Raw genomic sequence first — 23,723 nt, forward strand, 5'->3', positions numbered from 1 at the left:
ATCCAGGGGTGCCCCTCTGGGCCCCTGTGAGCTTAAAGTCATATTGAGGTCAAAATTTCCCATTTCTTCATTCCAAGAATATAAACTATGTTAGTACTCTGAGTAAGTAGATTTGTTACTGCAAGATCAAGTTTGTTTAGGGCAGATCTTGGGATGGGCCCTTCGGGGGACCAAATTTTGACCCAATTTTCACATTTTCAATTTATTCTTGAAAGCGCATAGTAAAATTTTCATCAAACTTAGTAAGTATTATAGCTAGGGTAATTGAAAATGTGTTTGTACAAATGGGCACCATTCCTCCACCTTATGGCTCCAAGGGGCCTGTGCCCCAAGGGGGAGGGTCAAACCCCTTAATTAAGAAATTTTTTGCAATATCCCAGAATATTCTTCCCATGGAAAAATTTGTTTAATCTGATGTAACCAACTTTGTCCAATTACTATTCAATGTTATTTAACAAATTGGTATAATATTTTTAGGAAATGACAGTACAGGCAAACGTGTCTGTAATGACTACTCAATGCAGACAAAAAGTGGCCATTATAGTCAGGTGGCCAGTATAGACAGGGACTTTAACATGGCTTTTCTCTCGGGGGCAGTGGCCACTAAGGCAGGTTTAACTTTCCTTTCGTTTACATGATGTATCTTGTTTTCCAGCGGCTTCTTGGAAAGAATATTACGATAAGTCCAAAGACTACTGCGTCCATGGCCCAAGGTGTAAGCAGTCTCCCAAATGTAAAGGTAAAATGCAATGTTGTATGTGTTCATTCTCCATGTAAATACATGGCAAGTTCATTACAGTTTATAACGCTATAGTATATCAATCATCCCTTTGTTTGCCTCTGCCATGAAGTGTCGCAGGAGGCAATTTGTTTTCGGGTTATCCATCCATCCGTAATCATTTTGCGTACAGCGTAACTTAAGAACCACATGAGGTATCCAAATGAATTTTGGCATAGCCATGTATTAGTGGACAAAGCTACAATGTATACCCATCAACTTTTGGGCACACACGCTCAAGGTCAAAGGTCAAGGTCAAACTCTTAAAATTGTATTATTTTCCCCTTATCCCTGCAATGCCTGAAGATATATATATTTTTTTTGTGTGTGTGTGAAACTTAGTTTTTACATGTACTAGGAAAAAATTACATAGGTAAAGTTTTAGACTATGGGGGTCAAAGGTTAGGTAATCATTTCGAATTGTTACTGTTTTGTTATTAGTCAATTAGACAATTAGTCATTTATTTCAAGAGAGGTGTTGACCATGGGTTAAGGCATCGGTCAAAGATCAAGTGAAAATGCTCAAGTTCCCAAACACTTGCTCTCTGAAGCAAATAAGCCATCTATATAAAATCTGGTTCAAGGAATGTATAGATACTTTCCACATACATGAATGCATTGGGTTGTGCCATCGAACTTTCAAACATGTGATTTCAGTTTTTTACCAATCATGTCAAGACATACTACAGACCTGTTGTGAGAATAATGCGATGTGGCAGAGGCATGCCATTATTATTAGTACAAATTGCATGTACATGTATTATGCATAATTGGCAGAGTAATTACTGGTATTCCACACAAGGAATATTTCCCATTTGATTTATGCAAGGTGTCTTCTTCATGGGGATAAGGTCTGCTGCTACGTACACTGCGTCACAAAGCTTCCGTAACCAGTCCAGGGTATCACATTTTGGGTTGGTCAAGTGGATGGGAGGGCCCCCAAGAGGGCCAAGCCTGGTGCACTGGACAGGATGTGGTCCACAGTCTGCTCTGGAGCACCACACATGCAAGCTGCTGATCAACAAAGGCCCCATTGGTGTATGATGGCGCCAAAATGTCAAACTCCAATGCGCAAGTTGCTGATGGACAAAGGCCCCATTGGTGGTATATTGGCGCCAAAACGTCAACCTCCAATGCACAGGCGGTTTAGAGTTACCCATTCGCTGCGAGAAGAGATCAACTCCCGGTGGTGTGTTTGTACCAGGTTGGATTGGGAACTGTGCAGGCTTTACCGTCTCTTGCCAGTCATGTTTTCATTGCTCCATTAGATTGAAGTTGGAGTTTGGGAGTAATGCTGCTTGGTAACTGGAAGGCCAACAAGAGCGTAGGCATTGGCGGCCAAAGTTTTGAGCTGTTGCAATGCAGGCATGCAGAAGATGAGATGTGTCCTGTAGTGACTTCTTGTCCAGTTCAGACATGTGATGTTCCCTACAAAGTGTTAGTTGAACGATTTCAGACAGAACAGGCGGATACTTCACATGGGTTGGGCAAAGGCATTCATCGATCATTCTCATAGTGTTATTTATGCAGGTTTGTTGGCAGTATTGACACAGTTCCTTGCCAGTAAGACACCTGTATTATGCTCATAGAATGACTGCAGATGACACAGGGTTTTTTTTTGCGCATAGCCACAGATCCTCAGGCAACCTACATACTTCAAGCAGATTAACTGCCTGTGACTTGCAGCCACTACGTATACGGGCCTTCTACTGGTCTTCTATGTGGACCTCTGCGGGCAATTCCCCGTGACTCACCCGAAACAAGTTTTGAACATGCTCAAAACTTGGCTGCGGATAAATTGAACTTGCGTGCACACCTTCAGGCAACTACGAGTAAGAAATGGTGCTACGTAGGTACTGTCAGGTTCAGGCCATCTGCAGGGACCTCCAGGTAGCAAAAAATGTTCCCCACAAGTCACACACACTGCTTGCTTAGAGAGTTGTGACAGGGCCTTAAAGGCACATGGTCCCAGTGATTTAGTCAAATGCGTACGCGGGCGCATGGCGCAAGTTTCCTATAGAGATCTACGCTATCGACTCCTCTTTAGCGCTTACGCTGTGACCCATTTCCCCAAGTCCGAAGAAGTCCGATTCACTGTAGTCAGTGGTCTGATCACAGTTCAGCTCATGATTCGGCTGAGGGGGATGACAGCTTTAGCAAACTTCTTTTGTGATGTCATAATAAGAAGCACATATGACGCACCCTGGCAATACTACACACTGCATGATGCACAGAGAAGACAACGAAGGCAACGTTACTTAGCAACACCTACGTGCTTAACTCTTTGATGACAGCTCAACTTCGGCAATCTTTGTATCAATGCTAACGGTGATCGGCAGTATCATCAACAGCGCCCTCTACACTACCAGGACTATGCGCCTTTAAGGGTAGCATCCAGTTTTCTAACATGGCTGCTCCTGCTCCATGCTGGATCAGCATATTCTGTGGCACTATTAAAGAGCAGGTGCGCAGTTGCCTGTTCGGAGGGTTCTGGTATGAGCTCCCCAGGAAGAACCAGCAAGATGGCACAGCAGAAGATCTTTCCTTGATGTTCTTTGCCACAAAGTGCTATCAATGTGTAGTTTGAAAGTAAGTTGTCTTTCCAGTTTCACCCCAAGATAAAGTTGGGGTAGTGATACAAGGCAGCACTATTAAAGCCGTCAAGCTCTACCCTAAGTTGCCAATTAGCCTCCTTTGTGTTCAGGGTAAAAGGCATTGTAGTGATTTTTGTCGTACTCAGCTTTAGTTTACATGTCCTTTGGTATGCAGCAAGAACATTCATGTCTGATGATTGACAGTACCTTTCCTTTGCCATCAGCCAACTTCTGTTTGAATGCGGAAGTGCAAGGTCGTCTGTCTGCATATGCGCACTTTGATGAGGAGGTACAAGGGCTTGTAGATGGACATAACTGATGTAAATGTTGAATAGTGTTTTGCCATGACAAACTCTGAGGGACTCCATTTTTCTATCGCCCAACTGGTTAGTTTTTACTTGAATTGCTTCAGAGAGGAAACTGCAGTTGGAGATAATATGTAAGGTGATTAATGCATGTGTTGAGAACAGGAAGAATGATACCATCTTCATGTACCGGTACTGTAAATGTACATGTAGATATTTTTGTTTGAGTACCTGGTAATTTCTTATTTGCGCTCTGTTGGGTAAGATGAATTTTATATGTTTTTTGTCCCCGCCGAACGAGTTCAACTTTGAAACTTCTACACAGAATTTCAGTTGTGACCTTTGACCTTGACCTTTGACCTATATTGTACATTTTGCTTCAAGATGCTACTCCTTCGCCATTTCTAACCCGATTTTGATTCCGTTTGCTTTATGTGATGGCACTATGTGAGGGCTTCAAAACTTCTACTCAGAATTTTGACCTTTGACTTCTTTGACCTTTGACCTTGATTTTTGACCTATATTGTACATTATTGGCTACAAAATGCTACTCCTTCGCCATTTCTAACCCGATTTTGATTCCGTTTGCACTAGATGCAAACGACACTAGGTGAGGGCTTCAAAACTTCTACACAGAATTTTGACCTTTGACTTCTTTGACTTTTGACCTTGATTTTTTTACCTATATTGTACATTTTGCTACAAAATGCTACTCCTTCGCCATTTGTAACCCGATTTCAATTCCGTTTGCTTGAAGTGATGGCACTAGGTGAGGGCTTCAAAACTTCTACACAGAATTTTGACCTTTGACTTCTTTGACCTTTGACCTTGATTTTTGACCTGTATTGTACATTTTGCTACCAAATGCTACTCCTTCGCCATTTCTAACCCGATTTCGATTCCGTTTGCTTTATGTGATGTTACTAGGTGAGGGCTTCAAAACTTCTACACAGAATTTTGATCTTTGACTTCTTTGACCTTTGACCTTGATTTTTTACCTATATTGTACATTGACTACAAAATGCTACTCCTTCGCCATTTCTAACCCGATTTCGATTCCGTTTGCTTTATGTGATGGCACTAGGTGACGGCTTCAAAACTTCTACACAGAATTTTGACCTTTGACTTCTTTGACCTTTGACCTTGATCTTTTTACCTATATTGTACATTTTGCTACTAAATGCTACTTCCGGCGGGGACATATATTACGCACCGCGTAATTTCTACTTTTTCTTGTTGATCCATGGAAAGCAGGACATTGACTGGACCCCAGGTACATAAAGCAAGCAAAAATATGTGCTCTTATTTTCAGCTAATGTCTGGTCACATGAAATGCATGAACATTTTCATTTTACGCTATGCATACACTTTAAAGGGATCGTATAGTTTTGGTTGAGACCTAATTTCAGGTCTTTAACATTTTTTGATGAGATAATGAGAAACCTCTTATGAAAAATATGAAAGAGCATGTAATTCTTTGAGGAATTCAACGTTTATTTAATGAATTGGCTTTGAAATGGCTGAGATATCCGAAATAGAGCGATTTTTATAAAGTGTGGGACCCAGCTTATATTACGATCGCTTTGTTTTACTTTCTTTTTGCATGTTTCAGTCATTCCAAACCCGGTTTTCATCAAATAAACTTTGAATTCCTCTTAAAATGGTATGCTCTGTACTATTTCATAAGTGTTTTCTTGGAATCTCGCAAAAAGTTGTATGCCCAATTCTCATCTCCACCAGTACTGTACCATCCCTTTAAGAACCATCCTGGTCTTAATGCCTGTAAATGTGATCTGTGTGTATATGTTATAATCCTCAGTTGGCAGTCGTCTCTACCAGATGGACCTAATCTGTGGGGGTACCCTGACACTCATGACTTCCCTAGAGACAACCCTTCAGTATCATGCTGCAAGGATGCAGCTGAGGTGAGACTCAAACTACCTCTGAATCCTCCATGGATAATGTGCCCAATCCCACTAGACTAAATGCACCTGTTAAAATTGTTACATCCAGTTCTTGCCACTCATGTGTGGGACGACACCTCATGACCTCATGCCTCAAACTCTTTCACATTTCAAACGGAAGTTGGAACTTTACATATATGCTTTAGGACTGTGATGGGAACACCGCTTAAGTGCTACAGTTCAGCGTGACAAATTGTGAATGTTATTTTCACCCCTTAATTAGAATCACAATCCGCTTTATCATGGCATATTTTAGCTGAAATGCTGATGCACAGATGCACAAAAATTACAACTAAGTACAGAGAAATGATCTGCCTCATGAGAGATTCTTATGGTATAATGTTGCTGTGCCTTTGTAGTGCATCATATCCTTTTATGCTACCCTCTGTCCTGCAAAATGAAGACATAAAGCAAAGGAGCCCTGCTGACACATCCTACATCACCCCAGATCTCACCCTGCCCTGTAAAAGCTGCCTGCAAATGGTCTTGCATCCTCTTTTTCCTTTTGCCACTGTCCCTCCATACATGTTCTGTAGAGCTCTTTAGTACCTTCACCTTTTCCTAGCCCTTTCACTGTTTTCGGAGAGATTGTTCCTTTTTATAATCTTCTAGGGTCTAGCGATAGTCCCAGAACTAGATTAGAGTACCCTGGGTCTCCCAAATTATAAGTGTAATCAACAGATCAATTTACAATTTTAGCCTTTCTAGGCCACGACCACTCCATAGTCCCATGTATGCATTTCTGTGTATGCAATTTTCGGGGACTTTTCTTACAGCCACTGAGTAGCCACAAGTTTCTGATGCCATCATAATTTTTTTCAACACTTTTTATTAGGCCTTTGGTCTTGTGTTTTGGATTTCTTATCTTGAGTAACCCCAAATATAAGCCCTCAGATAAAGAGTTCTTTAAACACATCCAATAGTAAGTGGTTGTATTTACCTGTGACAGTTTCGACGATGAGCTGTCATCTTTCTCAAACGATGGCTAATTGGCAACTGATGATTTGGCACCAATTTGTCACCAAGAGTGATATCACTGTCCTAAATGTCAGACAGTTGACAGATATGTCCCCCATCCTGATTCAGTAACCAGCCTTATGAACTTATTTCACAATTAATGTATTGTAAATGTGTGCTAAATTGCATGATTTCTACTTCCAAAATGAAAAAGCCCAATAAGGGGGTTGGCACATTCGCTCCACCTACCCTGCACCCCCCCCCCCCCCCTTCAGTTGCTTTGCTAAATTGATAAACTTGGCATCTCTACTGCCTTTGAGTGGCCACAACCTACAACTGTATCATGACCTTCAAACACCGTTCAAAAGTGGCATTTTATTGTACCTTTCAGGAGCCTCTAGGTATATAATGATAACTTGTTTTGGTTTCTTTTTGTGGCCAAAAAAACCCCCCAAACAAACAAACAAGCAAACCCAAGTCATCAGACCAAACTTCTCCATTCCAAGCTGGATCTGGTAGGTATTCAGTGACACTACCTCCCATACTGTGTGTCCCCTCCTACCATCTTCCTTTGGCTCAGAAGGCGTTAATTCTTCTTCCCATGAGTCAAGGGTTGGTAAGGGGGGGGGGGGTGTTGGTTCCCCTCCCTATCACAGCCGGCAGCGGGGGGACAGAGTGAGGATTCCAGCCCTGACTTCCAGGAATTCATGACTGGACTGTCTTATGTATTTAGATAGTATGAGGCTTCACGAGCTCCGTCTGCTTTGGCAACAATTGGGGCCCCTCTGGCTCTCTATACCATAGCCTTCTCTGCCCCTTGTGTAGCCTTGCTTCCCTATGTCATACCCAGTCCTAGCACCGGTCACACCCTCCCAGCTTTTACTCCCTCACTCGTCTTCATGAAATATGGATCAAAGCCCTATGGTCATCCCTTCTTCACCTTAACAGGTGAAGTAAGGTTGAGGTCTAGCTACTGTGTGCATGCCCTAGTCCAGGGGTCCCTAGCAAAGCACTAGCGAAGCGCTCACCAAATGTGTGACCCTGGGAGATTTGTGATTTACACCAAATGCACTTGTACCTTGCATATACACCAGTTTTGAGGTAGCTCATGTGCATTTTTGTACAAATTGCTTTTCTCCGTTTCAGTTGGTTAAGCACTTCACTGGTCCTTTAACCTGTTGAGGATGGCGGCTGATTTCGCTACAACACACATTTCCCATAAACACTTGCCCGAGTATACTCGGGATTCATCATCAACGGATTAAGTATATATGTATTAATGCAAAATCTTGTCCTGTGGGACAATTTATGGAATGCATGTTCAAACAGTGAATGAACTTCCAGCATCCAGATGACCAGAATTACAGCTTAGAATTCTGTAAGGGAATGGTCCATCAACGGACTCTTGAAGCATCCCTTTGTTGTTTTGCATTGAAGGCATTAAACAAGCCTCCAATTGATTTTCCTCAATACCAGGCTTGCTGTCATGTGTACAGGCATGTTCTGGAAAGTTCTTTTTGTAGGGATTATTTGAATATTTGGTATTCTCAGATGCTTATAGAAATAAGTTTGGAACCCATTTGAATTTTATTTGTAAATTTTAATTGTAAGAATCATTTGAATATTTGGTATTCTCAGATGCTTATCAAAGTAAGTTTGAAACCCAACATGCCTGTTTGAACAAATGAACCATTCCTGCTCATGCGCAAAGTGGACTTACAAACTGGCTTATGTCTCGGTACTGGTCAAACTGGTGAGAGACCTGGTGCCTTGCTTCAAAGGTGTCGCAGCACGCTCTAAGGTTAGCAGTGTGTGTATGCATTGGCCCTTTATAATCATCGCTCTGTGCCGGCAAGCAAGACTCTCACCTCCTGTGGCCAGCCATACAGGGTGGCACTCTCCACCCTCTGTCTAGAGCAGCATGTTGACAGTTTCTCAACACAAGCAGTATCGTTTCATGGGCCATATTTGTTTGCAAAGCAGTTTCTAGAGGCAGCGGGCCTGGGAAGACATCCGTTTTGCAGTACAACTAGAAATAGCGGTTTTGATCAACGTGTCTGGTTTTTAGTTTTTGATATTTTCAGAAAGAAATTACATTTCTTCTTGTACATTGCAAAATTTGGGGATATAACACAAATGGGAAGTAAAGTTTTAAGCAGATTTTCGAGAGTCATATTTTTCAGTCTGTGGTAAGTTTTCTAAATGAGTGGGAAAACATGCCAACATAGACTGATTCTAGTAACTGTCCTGTTATGAACCGTACTAGCTTTTGAAAAGAGAAAGCCATGACCCCAAAAGTTTTAGATAATCATTATGAGAGTGTTTAAATAGCAAATAAAAACTAAATTTCAGGTTAATCTGATAAACCCTTCACAATGGTTTCTATAGACCTCTGAGGTTATGTCCTATTTTTGGCACACCAGCTCCCAGCACAATGCTTCAAGCAGTAGGTTCTTTGAAACGAATAGAAAGCTTGGGTTCTCTTCCCGTTTTCGTTGAACCTAAACATTTTAAAGCTAAAAATCTCCTTTTATAATTTGATATTAACTAAAAATATTATGTCTGGCGCTTTTTGGTTGGTTTTGAGATGCATGCTCACATTTATTGTCCTTATTATATAAATGGATTTTGTTGAATTTACATTTTATTGAAATATATACAGTAACACACAATCTGAATGCATATAACTATACTTTTCTTTAAAGAATACTATATTTCGCACAAATTATTTATTGTAACGCAAATGAATGTATCCTCCCAGAAGTCCATCAACATTTGCTGATGCTCCTCTTTCCAGAGATATTGTTTGGCCTCTTTGGCCATGTTGGCATGGCATGCGTCCTCAGCAGCCACAGTTTCTACAACAACTTGATTCTTGATTCTTGCGGCCCCCACTGGCCTTGGGTGGCATGTTGGTAGAAGTAATGGCAGGTGTCAAAAAGGTGTCAAAAAGTTTCAAATATGATGGAGCCGTTGCAGGATCAACTGACTTGAGTGTCTAGGCAGGATGTCAGCACGCAGATGGGTCACGTGGTTTCGTAAATAGGTCAAATATAGGTCAAATAGAGTTGTGGAGACGTCTCTGCGACCTCTCACCAATTTTTCTGGTCTCCAGCAGGTCTCAGCAACGTCTTTGAGACGTCTTGGAGACATCAGGGAGACATCGCGGAGGCATCTCAGCAGTCGCGGATATAATTAGTCTCCACGATGTCGCAGCAACTGATGGAGACGTCTCGGAGACGTCGCAGAGACTGGAAGAAAGTCTCAAAAAAAATTGAACATGTGTACATTTCTTACAACTCCTCGGAAACTCTGTAATTTCCAGGAAACATCTCTGCAACTAATAATAATAATGATAATAATAATAATAGTGGCTACTTGTATAGCGCATAGGTCCACTTTTTAGTGCTCATGGCGATTCAAAAATGAAAAGATATCATATATTTATATGCATATACATATTCAAACATTTCAACAAAGAAGAAAATGGTAAACAAAAATATATATATACCAAATAAAGAATGCAACATGTACCAATTAAAAATGCAATATTGATCAAACATTAATGACATACAGCAATTACAGTCGTCAGTATGAAAGGAACAGATAAGTTTTAAGTTTGGATTTGAATGACTCTGTAGATGACAGTTCCCTTAACTGAAGAGGTAACTGATTCCACAATTTTGGTCCCATAACGGAAAAAGCACGATCACCATACCCACGTTTTACTTTGGGTGTTTGGAGGGAGAATGTATCTGATGATTAACGTAGCCTTCGTGTCAGATTGTATTTTTTAACAGAATTACTTATGTATATGGGGAAAAACGAATGAACTGAATGATGTACTAATAACAGAATCTTGAAAATAATCCTTTTTGTCTCGCCCACCGGAGGTGAAGGCGAGACTAAGGGATCCAAATTCCGTCGTCCGTCCGTCGTCCGTCGTCCGTCCGCCGTCCGTCGTCCGTCCGTCTTCCGTCCGTCGTCCGTCACAAATGTTAAAGTTTACCTGCAAGACTCTCTTATGATGCATAACTTGGCAACTGTTACAGTAATGGCAGCCACACTTGGGTGATAGAAGCACTAGGGGTATCTTCATGTTATAGTGTTGTCAGAGGTCATGTGATGATGTCAAAGGTCATTTGAGGTCATATATTAAAGAGTATGTGCAAGACTCTCTTTTCTATGTTAAAGTTTACCTGCAAGACTCTCTTTTGACAAATAACTTCACATAAGTTGCTTGGATTACAACCTAACTTGGGTCATAGAAGCACTGGGGGTACCTTCATGTTATGGTGCCGTTGGAGGTCACAGGATAAGGTCAAAGGTCATTTGAGGTCATACGTTAAAGTTTACTTGCAAGACTCTCTTATCACATGTAACTCGACACATGTTGCTACAATGGCAATCAAACTTGGGTGATGGATGCACTGGGGGTACCTTCATGTTATAGTGGCGTAAGAGGTCACATGATAAGGTCAAAGGTCATTTGAGGTCATACGTTAAAGTTTACTTGCAAGACTCTCTTATCACACGTAACTCAGCACGTGTTGCTACAATGGCAATCAAACTTGGGTGATGGTAGATGTCTCTTGGGAAATTGAAGGTAACCACAAGGTCAAAGGTTACAGACAGGGGTCAACGAACTTTTAGGGCCCAATGTTAAGTTTTTAGGGCACATTTCATTTATGGCTCATAACTTTTGATCCCTTCGTCCGTTTGTGACCAAACTTGGATAGTAAATGTCCCTTAGGGTGTTGAAGGTCACCACAAGGTCAAAGGTCATAAGCAGGTCAATTAACTTCTGGGAGTTATAACAAATATTAATTCCTTGTGCGCGAATGGGCAAGACACAATTTGGCGATTGCCTTGTTTCTACAGGTAACCAATGTAAGGAACGGAGAACTGGTGACATGGACTCAAACTTATTAGTAAAAGTTAACAGTGGGGCAGCAGAATTTTGCAACCATTGAAGTTTTGTGACATCTTTTTTTGGAAGATTACACAACAATGAATTCAAAAATCCAACCGAGAAGAAATCAAAGCATTAATAATAGACCGGGGTCCCAGAAGATTTATTCAGCTGAAAAGGGTCACACTATATAAGGATGTGGCCAAGGGTCAATAAAATGAATTGCTGGCAAGTCACATCCTGTACCGTAAGCCTAGGGGCCACAAAAAGGGGCACCGAAAAATGGATTTATTCAGCCGAGGGGGCCACGGACAAAAGTTAGTGGATATTGTTCCTTTGGGTGTACTTATCATGAAAACAGCAATGCCAGCTATTTTATCCTGTACGGGGCCCCAGACAGTAGCCCCAAAGGGCCCCACAAATATGGTGTTATTTAGCTGGAAAGGGTCACGGCTAATTTCTTTTGCAATGGAAGTAGTACCCATCAGAGATATCCGAAACACCAATGCCAGCTATTTTATCCTGTACGGGGCCCCAGACAGTAGCCCCAAAGTGCCCAACCCCCCATAGGCCCTACGTACAAACACACACAAACATTGATTTTATTCAGCTGAAAAGAGTCACGGCTAATTTCTTTTGCAATGGAAGGAGTACCCATCAGATATATCCAAAATACCAAAGCCAGTTATCTTATCCTGCACGGGGCCCCAGACAGTAGCCCCAAATTGCTCCCTTCCCCCCTCCCCCCCCCCCCCCCCCCACACACACATTGATTTTATTCAGCTGAAAAGGGTCATGGCTACTTTCTTTTGCAATCGGAAGTAGTAGGCATACTCATCAGAGATATCCAAAACACTAAAGCCAGCTATTTTATCCTGTACGGGGCCCCAGACAGCAGCCCCAAAGTGCCCCCCTACACACACACACACACACATTAGTTTCATTCAGCCGAAAAGGGTCATGGCTAATTTTTTTTGCAATGGAAGTATAGTACCCATCAGAGATATCCAAAGCACCAAAGCCAGTTATTTTATCCTGTACGGGGCCCCAGACAGCAGCCCCAAAGTGCCCCCTCCCCCCCCCCCCCCCTCTACACATACACACACACACACATTAGTTTCATTCAGCTGAAATGGGTCATGGCTAATTTCTTTTGCAATGGAAGTAGTACCCATCAGAGATATCCAAAATACCAAAGCCAGTTATCTTTATCCTGTACAGGGCCCCAGACAGTATAGCCCCAAACACGGGTAATTTCTTTTGCACTGGAAGAAGTACCTATCAGAGATATTCAACACACCAAGGCCAGTTATTTTATCCTGTATGGAGCCCCAGACAGTAGCTCCACAGTGTCCCATCCATTATACATGTACTGTGAATCAGCTGAAAATGGTCGTACAAATTCTTTTGTAACGTAAATATCAGGGCCTACTCAACAGAGATATTACAAACACCAAAGCAAGTCATCTTATCCTGTATACGGGGTCCTATAGGTTACAGTAGCAAAACACCCGAGAAATTTGTAAAGGAAGCATACTTCTGTATAGTGCACAACCGAGATGACCATACGAAAACCAGTCATTTCATCCTGTACTGGGCCCAGTACAGTAGCCATAAAGTGCCCCTCCCCCACATAATTATTACTGTATACGCTATAATTTTCGCGTACATAAATTTTCGCGAATTGCTGCTGTCACACATTTTCGCGAGTGGTTAGATTCGTGATTGGGGAACCAGAGAAAATATGAAGTGGCAAAGAAAGTGTGAATTTTCAACTTACTAGCAAATAAGAATGATACTAGTTATACACTGCATGAAAAATACTTTACCAAACTCTGCGAACTAGTAATTTAGAATTCAACATTTTTGAAGTGGTTAAGTCCATCGCGCTAGATTTCTGACGAGTGGTCCCCTTGGGATAATGGATTGGCTCTCTACAGTATTCGTAAGTAGACGTGGACGTGCTATATGTACGTAAACAAGCTTAGCCAGCATGGTCTGTTCGGTAAGCCATGACATGGTATACTAGTACTGAAATGTTCGTATCATCAAGGCAAGGGATTCATTTTGGAAGGTAATATTTTCGCGTGTTGTTAATTTGGCGAATAGCTCCCGACTCGCGAAATTCGCGAAAATAAAACCCCCGCAAAATATATAGCGTATACAGTATGACATCATTTAGCTGAAAAGAGTCATAGTTGTTTTTCTTTTATAATCGAAGTAGGCCTTAGTTTACATCATAGATACCCAAAACATCAAAGCCAGTTAGGTTTTCCCAGCCAATTTCACACTTTTGTCGGTTCATATGATAGAAGGTTCGAATTCGTAAAATGGGTATTCAAATTGGCTGGTACCCTAGTTCATTCAAATTCGCCTTGACTTGCCGAAAAGGGTATTTCAGTCATTAAATTTCGCGAAAGACAGTCAAATTCAAATTTACATCATGCTATTTCTTTGTTTTTAATGGTGAGATCATTTTAACGTGTCTTTCTATATGTGTTTTTGTTTCATCTATAAATTACTGTTATCAGTAAAAGTATCATATTTTTTATCTAGTATAATTGGATTTGGTTGTTCTGTAACGCTCCTTCTCTTTCATATACATGTCATTATAGGCCTATACATGTACCAGTAATGCAGATTGTCTTCATTTTTTATAGTCATGACAGCACAATAGATACAGACGTATATCTCTAGAAGACATGGAAAGAATTATTCTTTTTTTTTTTTTTTTTTAATTTGAGGATCATAACCATGACTTCCTGGAACTGGCCGACCGCTCGTAATAAAGCGCTCGTAACGGCCAGATAATTTGTGGCTTCTTACTTCTTCGAATTCAATAAGCACGTTAAAGAAAACTGTTGTCAAAGTCTCTTAAACGAATACAAAAACATTAAATGTTATGACGCTTACAAAACAATAATTACGATGAAAGAAAATAAGGAAAGAGGTGAAGCTGAATATATCTGTTTAATTGACTGCAGAACATGTTAAATTAGATGCCCAGAAATCAATTTGAATGAACGAGCGCAGCATGTGATCAGGTGACTGTATCATTATGAATTTATGAATGAACGGATAGTGGAATGGTGCTTGTCTTATATATGGATTTCAGTTGAAAAAGTGTTATTTAGAATAAGGTTAGAGGTAATGTGAATGTTTCAAAATGAATTTGAATGAAGAGATCATGACATTGAACTACCATGTTATCGAGGCGAAGTTTTTGCTAAATTTAATTCAGCATTAAAGAATTGGATTAAAAGAGGTGCGAAATTGGCCCAGATGCAGGGCCCTTGACAGGTATAGCCCCAAGGTATTCCCACCCCATATGAATTAAGCGTTTTTAGGTGAAAAGAGTCATGTATGCCTATTTTCCTTGGCAGTGGAATTAACAGCTGAGATACCTAAAACACAAACCCATCCAGTTATTTTTATTCTTTAAGGGGCCCCTAGCCAGTAGCTGGAAAGTGCTCCCGTATTATTTCATTCTAAGTGAAAAGAATCACTGCTATAATTTCTTTTCCAATGGAAGTAGTACTCAACGAGGTATCAAAAACACCAAAACTAGTTATAGATGTACGGGGCCCCACGGAGTGTTCCTAAAGTGTCCCCACATGTAATTCCACTATCAAGACCTGCATCCCAATCTATTCAATCTGTCAGATCGGGAGAGAGCAGCAAAAGTGTACGGGGACTGGGAGCATCGTAGCAGCAGCGTTTGGGTGATGGGGTTGGATCTGGCAATTTTACAGATCGGGAAGAAATTTTGAACTGGTTCAAAATTTCTTCCCCATCTCCCCATCAAGATTGACCTATTTTGAATCGTAGCTCAAACGGGGAGAGAGCAGTGACAGTGTAAATACCGCGAGATGAGCTAAACAATTCCAGGTTTTTCTGACCGCTGTAACAGCAGCACAAGAACGGGAAGTAGTCTAAACCAGACACCGATGTGGTCCCGCTGCTGCGCCGCTTTCTTTATCAAAGCACATCCTTCCCGCTTTAACGACGCTCTCACTAAGTTCTCTACTCTCAACTCTCGTATAAAATCAAGGCCTGTTCCTGCGACGCTTCATTCCTGCTTCGATAACGCTGTTGGCCGCTTTAGCTACGCTGTTCCTACACTTTCCCAGACTTAATTACGCATGTCTTCTGCTCTCGCCGCTCTAAAATCGAACGTAGCCGAAACGCTGGAAAATGTTTGCCAGAACAGCAAAACTGATGATGATGATAAGGATGTTGTCGTTGTCGCGAACATGAAGACGAGGGATCGAATATTTAAGAAGAAGAAGAGATGAAGACAAAGAAGAGAAGAAAGCAAAACACTTTGGAGCTACTGTCTGGGGCCCCGTGCAGGATAAAATATCTGACTTTGGTATTTTGGATATCCGATGGGTACTACTTCCATTGCAAAAGAAATTAGCGGTGACCCTTTTCGGCTGCATGAAACCAATATGTGTGTGTGTGTGTGTGTGTTTGTGTAGGGGGCACTTTGGGGCTACTGTCTGGGCCCCCGTACAGGATAAAATAACTGGCTTTAGTGCTTTGGATATCTCTGATGAGTACTACTTCCGATTGCAAAAGAAAGTAGCCGCCACCCTTTTCAGCTGAATAAAATCAATGTGTGTGTGGGGGGGGGGGGGAGGGGAGAGGGGGTAAGGGGGCAATTTGGGGCTACCGTCTGGGGCCCCTTGCAGGATAAAATAACTGGCTTTGGTATTTTGGATTTCTCTGATGGGTACTACTTCCATTGCAAAAGAAATTAGCCGTGACCCTTTTCAGCTGAATGAAACTATTGTGTGTGTGTGTGTGTGTGTGTGTGTGTGTGTGTGTGTGTAGGGGGGTACTTTGGAGCTACCGTCTGGGGCCCCGTACGGGATGAAATAGCTGGCTTTAGTGTTTTGGATATCTCTGATGGGTACTACTTCCATTGCAAAAGAAATTAGCTGTTACTCTTATCAGCTGAATAAAGTCAATGTGTGTGTGTGTGTGTGTGTTTGTACGTAGGGCCTATAGGGGGTGGGGCACTTTGGGGCTACTGTCTGGGGCCCCGTGCAGGATAAAATAGCTGGCTTTGGTGTTTTGGATATCTCTGATTGGTACTCCTTCCATTGCAAAAGAAATAAGCCGTGACTCTTTTCAGCTGAATAAAATCAACGTTTGTGTGTGTTTGTACGTAGGGCCTATGGGGGGTGGGGCACTTTGGGGCTACTGTCTGGGGCCCCGTACAGGATAAAATAGCTGGCATTGGTGTTTTGGATATCTCTGATGGGAACTACTCCCATTGCAAAAGAAATTAGCCATGACCCAGCCAAATACTTCTCTAATTGGTTGCATATACAGAGAAAAAAACAGTTCAACTAGCAAAATCTTGAGTCGCAAACTGGACACAAACTAGTTTCAAGCCTGGTGAGATACCCCCTCTAGGTACAGTTGGCATTGTGTGGATGTGAGACGCTCAGGATAGTGCTCTTCATAGCGATTCACTCTGGGCAACATCGCAGCTTGATGCACTACCTGTACATCCACAAATTCTTTGTTCCTTAGCCAGTAGGGAAAAAAAAGGAGTATTTTTAAGATTCTGTTATTAGTACATCAGTTCAGTTCACTCTCTTTCCCTTACATATTTGCATGACTCTATTCCCAAATACACCCCAACATGAAGTCTAAAAAATGAAATTCTTACGTCAAGATGTTTTCATTGCAACTGATTGACAAATTGCCCTACATTGACGTAAATAAATAAGCACTGAATTGATCAGTGTGTAAGTAGTAGCCATGATTAAAAATCATGGGCGTACATACACTGTACTCAAGCAGGACTCGAACCTAAGTTCGAATTGATATTTACGGCAATGTAGGGCAATTTGTCAGTCAGTTGCAATGAAAACATCTTGACTGAAGAATTTCATGAATTTGAATAATTACGCAGTATCCGCTGCATGCTATAAGGATTAGAACCAACACTTGCTGTCGGGCAAAAGCTCGGAGGTGTAGTGGAGATGACGCCTGTCCTGAGATCAGGAGGTCGTAGGTTCGAATCCTGCTCGAGTATGTACACCTATGATTTTTTTATCATTGCTACCACTAAAATACTGATCAATGCAGTGATTATTTATTTACGTGAAATGTAGGGCGATTTGTCAATCAGTTGCAAAGTCCTACTAGTGTACTAAAAAGTGTGCATTTATGGCTATTATATTATTCTCTCCTTCACCCTCCACCAATTCACCAAATATGCAGGTTTGCTGGGGGCATCCCACGAGACCGACACCCACGAGTCATACGGTCCACGAGACCAACATCAATAATAGGTCCATGAGTCATACAGCCCACGAGCTATACGACTCAGGAGTCATACAGCCCATGAGTTCGACACTACGCACAAAAGGCTCATGAGACCGACACTAAGCAAACATAGCCCACGAGACCGACACTAAGCAATAAAGGCTCATGAGACCGACACTAAGCAAAGAAAGCCCACCAGACCGACAGTAGGCAAAAAAGGCCCACGAGACCGACAATAAGCTAAAAAGGCTCACGAGACCGACACTAAACAAAGAAAGCCCACAAGACCGACAGTAGGCAAAGAAAGCCCACGAGACCGACAGGATAAACAGCGCCATCTACATGTCAATCACCTGTACAGGGTGTTCCATGAACGGAAAAATAACATACTGGCGGGTGTAATTTCGTAACGCTATCAATTGAAAGATGGTGACCATCTAAATAATTATGAACGTCATCAAATATGTATTTCTACATACTTCTTGGGGGGGGCAAGAGTGTCAGGGAGCGACATTGTTATCAAGTAGACAAATTGGATTGTATTCTTCATGCCCCCGCTCCCCTCCCCCCCCCCCCCCCCACCCAAGAAAAGAAAAAATAGACGAATTAGTATTCTTCATCCCCCCAAAAGACAAATAAGACAAATTAATTTAAAAGAGGACAATAACGATGTATGGATTAATTTAGAGCATTGATAATGCCATCGTGCTATTTTTAATAGGCTTTACCAGTTTTTAGCTAGAAAATGGACAAGATATAAATTTTACCTCTTCTCTTTCCCGATTCACTAGTTACTTATTCAATTTTAGATATTCTACTCTCCTGCTTTGACGTTTTGCAGTAAGATCTATTTGTAATTTTCTCTGTAACTATGATGTCTGTCGCAGGGATTTACCTCAATTTTGTGGCTTGTGTTATTCTCTTCCGAACAGTACATTTTATCGTGAAATATAATAGCTGTTTTCATGGATGCATCTGGTTTTTTCCGAATCCCTAACGCTACCTTAATAGACGATTACGTTATTTTCAATTCTTAATTGATACTAAATCAACACCCTCGCAGGTTTATTGTAGAAAGATCTGTTACATACTTTTACTGTACTTTGTTCATTTTTTTTTGCACAAACACACACCCATGCAAACACAATTAAAGATCCTGATCATTTCGGGGGGGGGGGGGGGGGGGGGGGGAGCAATTGATGGGGTAACACCCTGCCAGAGATGGCAACTCTTCTTTTCCATCTCTCATACCTTCCTATGCTATTACAGGTATCAGGACACCCTTTACAATTTATTGGTCGATAGGTGGCGCTGTTCATCCTGTCGGTCTCGTGGGCCTTCTTTGCTTAGTGTCGGTCTCGTGAACCTCTTTTGCGTAATGTCGGTCTCGTGAGCCTTGTATGCGTAGCGTCGGTCTCGTGGACCTTTTAAGTGTAGTGTCTGTCTCGTGGGCTTTGTTTGCTTACTGTCGGTCTCATGAGCCTTTTGTGCGTAGTGTCGACCCGGTTTGCTTCTCTGTTTGTATCAGCTGTTCATATAAGGCTTGCTTTATTATCTTGTAACTGTTTTGTTCTCCCCATTCCAGTAAGGCTGAGAGCAGTATGAAAGTTGTCAGGGTGCAGCTGAGCGATGGGGAGCGGGTTGTTGGTATCCGATATCCACATGTCCTCATCCCTCTTGCTGAAGCAGCTCTGCGGGAGAAGAAAAATCTGGAGAAGGTCCAAGCAGTGAGTCTTTGATACTATATGATACTACATTAATAACAACCATTTATTTTTTTATGCCTCCGCCACGAAGTGGTGCCGGAGGCATTATGTTTTCAGGTTGTCCGTCCGTCCGTCCGTCCGTAATGAATTTTGTGGACAGCGTAACTAAAAAACCTCTCGAGGTATCCTAATGAAACTTGGCATGAATGTGTATTAGGGGGTGAAGTTGTGCCTATCAACTTTTGGGTGCACATGCTCAAGGTCAAAGGTCAAAAGTCAAGGTCAAATACGTAAAATTTCACTATTTCCACCATATCTATGCAATGCCTGAAGATATTTTCTTGAAACTTAGTGTATACATGTATTACCCAATTAAAATTCTCTGGTGAAAGTTTGGAGTCATGAGGTCAAAGGTCAAAGGGTCAAGTAAAAATATTAAAACTTCACTTTTTTTCTCCGTACCTTGGAAATTGTTCAAGGTGTCTTCATGGAACATAGTATATATACATGTACTGACTGGCAGTAATTATCTAGACAAATTAGGGTTCATGGGGTCAAAGGTCAGGGGTCAAAGTTCAAGGGCAACACTTCAAAATTGTCATGTTCCGTCATGTTTATGCAATGCCATCAGGATTATTTTTTTTACACTTGGTGTATGCAAGTATAACCTAATAGAGATTCTCTGGAAAGTTTGTTGGGTTTTTTTTGCCTCAAAAGGTCAAAGATCAAGTGAAAGTGCTGAACTAACTTTTTCCTCGATATCTCGCAAGTGGCTCATGTTATCTTGAAACTTTCTACATGTTTATGCATGTTCTGCCTGACAGTGATTATCCTATGAATTTTAGGGTCAAAGGCCAGATGAAAATGGTAACAATGTACTTTTCAATACAGAAATTGCACTTTTTCTCCATACCTTGAAAATTACTCAATGCATAAACTTATGAATGGGTCGAAGTCAAGTTAAAGTCCTTAAATCCCCAAATACATGCTCTCCTATTCATCCACTTAAACCTAGGTCAAGGAAGGTGAACATTCAACACATTTGCGACAAACTTGTCATTTTAAAGGGGCTGTACAGTACAGGTTGAGGTGGGGATTCATGTTTTTTACATTCCTAAGTGAGATAATGAGAAACCTCTTATGAAATATGAAAGAGCAATGACATGTGATAAAGAAGGATTCAATGTTTATTTGATGAAAATTGGTTTTCAAATTGCTGAGATATCCCAAAAAGTGATCATAATAAAAGACTACAGGCCACAACTTTATAAGGATCTCTTTGTTTCACCTTATTTTTGGATATCTCGGCCACTTCAAAACCGATTTTCATCAAATAAACTTTTGATACCCCTTAGAATTGCATGCTCTTTGACATCATAGAGTGGTTTCTGAATATCTTGCAAATCCCGTGACCAGAACTGTACACACCCTTTGATATTTTGCCAATTTTGTGAAAATGTAGTCACACATTGTCCACATGTGCTATAGACCTATTAGGAGAATCAAATGCGGAGGTATACCAGTCGCCTTAGCGACATTTCTAGTTTTCAAATTTGATATGTAAATGTATCATAGTCAAATCTATACACCTATACTTATTGATAATGCTGCCCTCACTGTTCCACCTTTTACAGGGTCAAAGGTCACCCTGATCATGTCAAAATTTGCAGAAGCGCTTATTTATACAATAACTTGATTGTTACTCCGTGGATTTTATTCAGACTTGCTGAGGAGATGTACGGGTGGTCATTCTACATGAAGGACACAACAGTTTGTGGTGACGGCGCCCTCAGTGTTCCGACTTGGATGCCAATGCACATTTCTTGTGTGTGCTCTATCAGCCACATTTCTTATCAGATTTTCTTCAAATTTGGCAAAAAGGTGTATCACAGTGAAATGAAGATGCCTATATTGTTTTTGGTGGTGGTGCCCTCGCTTGTTCTGTCTTTATACATGAAAAGGTAAATTTAATAGGGTCTGCTTGTGTGTGCGACGCTGGCGTTGTTTTTTGACCAATTTTTTTCACATTTGGTATGTAAATGTATCATAGTCAAATGTATACACCTACACCTATTGATAATGCTGCCCTCACTGTTCCACCTTTTACAGGGTCAAAGGTCACCCTGATCATGTCAAAATTTGCAAAAATGCATGCTTATTTTAATAGGCAATAACTTCATTGTTACTGGATTTTACTCAGACTTGCTAAAGAGGTGTGTGGGTGGTCATTCTTCATGAAGGACACCACAGTTTGTGGTGACAGTGCCCTCAGTGTTCTGACTTCGAGGCCATGTCACATTTCTTGTACAAGCTGTATAAGCCACATTTCTTGTCAGATTTAATTCAAACTTGCTATGGAGATTTATGGGGAGTTATTCTAGGTAACAAAAGCTTTCATTGCCAGCGCTCTCATTGTTCTTACTTTTATGGGATGACATGTCATATTCCTTGTATGTGCTATATATACTAGCCTCATTTCTTGTCGGATTTTATTGCATCCTGCGACAGTTGCCATATTATACAACATTCTGACCTGAAAAGTAATCCAGATTGGGTATGGGATGGGTTCGATGGATACATGTGCTCGATTGCGAGTGCTCTAGTTATAATTTTGCATCTTATCTACATAAGATGGGGTTAGTATTATTGTTAGAGTCAGGAACACTGCCTTCGATGCAAGTTTATATTCTGAAAATGACAATAGGATTTGATGTCAAATGTTTTGCATCAGGTTTTTGAATCACATGTTTCGGTGGTTTATTTTGTCAATGAACATAAATACTTTGTCAGATACGTTACCATCACTTATTGGTTCTTGAGACCTAATTTATTACAGACAGGAACAAAGGAAAATTGAATTCATGCATATAATTTGCATAAATCTTTTCCAATTTCATTCTTGCCGTCTTCCGTGTATCATAATATCAAAATTTCGGAACTATATCAGAAAAGAACTATTGTGGATTGTGCCTGCTTGGCTCTCTCATTTCACGTACATCTCAAAGTTTTATTGAAGAGTTATCTATTAATCTTCTATGTATGACGAGAACATTCTTTACTTTTAGAAGTGCAGTGTTTTAACAAAAACAATCATATTGTGATGTTCTTACAAGTTAGAATTAATATATTGGCATGATTGGTGTTTGGTTGAAAATTATATACTAACGGAACGTCTGATGCGTCAGATACGTTACCACACACCATTCTTCTTTCGATCCGAAATGTATTTAATCTGGCAGAGATGTTACCTGGCATTTGCTATTTATGAGAAGTATAATGCTTGTTCATAAAGTTTCATACATAATCAATGAGATTATTGATATAATTTAAATGTAAGTAGAAAGTTAGATTAGGGTAACATATTTAAAGCCGAAATATGTATTGTTCTTGATGTTTATTTAGCCTTCATTTTATAAATTACGATCATTTTTATTACAGATTAGATCAAGGCTGACTCCAGAATGTTTCCATGATGTTTGTAGATGGTTAAGCTTGTAGTTTTACATCAGCATTGCCGTTTTGAAGCAAGAAAACTGCAGACAATCAGCAGTTTTCTAAGATGTTACCTCTGGTAACGTATCTGATATTTGGTTTTAACATGCAAAAAAGGACTCTACGTTTGGAAATGTTTCTAGAAAATATATAGGCTCTCAAAAATCACCCATTGATTGTTTTGTATTCCTAAGGGATTTCTGGATTGATAACCAATGAATAAAATCTCTCTGGTTGAATTTTTGTCATTTGTACAACGGTAATTGCACACTTTTTCGGAGAATGGCCTATATATTGAATGAAAATCATACAAAAATTCCGTATGTCCCAAAAAAAATTATGGGACCCTCCGCAATGATATCTTTAAAAATAGTGCATCAATCTAAATACAAATTCAGGGTATGAAACTATAACTCATTTCCCACATCTTGTAGAAAACCCCATTCGATTTGCTTCGGTGGTCAAAGAGAAATGAGGAATTTTGTAGAGGATGTCAGGAATCTCTTCCCTCCAAGTTCTGTCTATTGTATTCAGGGCGGTGAGTTGGCTCAGTCGGTAGCGCGTCTGCCTCACGATCACGCGGCCCGGGTTTGAAGCCGAGTCTGGACTGAGCAATGTTGTGTGTTAACATACCGTCCTCTCTAGCAAGAGGCAAAACACTCTGTCCCTCGGATAGGACATAAAATGGAGGTCCCATGTATGAGAGGGTCACAGCTCATGCACGTAAAAG

The 23,723-nt window shown here is 40.9% G+C and overlaps 1 protein-coding gene across 1 annotated transcript in view; it reads left to right on the forward strand.

Moving 5' to 3' along the window:
• The window catches only part of LOC139708186 (uncharacterized), a 125,149-nt gene extending 105,546 nt beyond the window's left edge, over nucleotides 1-19,603 (forward strand). The window contains exons 28-30 of the mRNA XM_071620160.1: nucleotides 656-739; nucleotides 5,497-5,602; nucleotides 19,381-19,603. Coding sequence (XP_071476261.1) covers nucleotides 656-739; nucleotides 5,497-5,602; nucleotides 19,381-19,534 — 344 coding nt within the window. The 3' untranslated portion in view covers nucleotides 19,535-19,603. The remainder of the gene's footprint in view (nucleotides 1-655; nucleotides 740-5,496; nucleotides 5,603-19,380) is intronic.
• Nucleotides 19,604-23,723: the final 4,120 nt, after the last annotated feature.

Source organism: Diadema antillarum, unplaced genomic scaffold (assembly GCF_040938485.1).
Source record: "Diadema antillarum isolate AM-2024a unplaced genomic scaffold, OU_Dant_1.0 seq00001317_RagTag, whole genome shotgun sequence".
NCBI classification, from domain to species: domain Eukaryota; kingdom Metazoa; phylum Echinodermata; class Echinoidea; order Diadematoida; family Diadematidae; genus Diadema; species Diadema antillarum.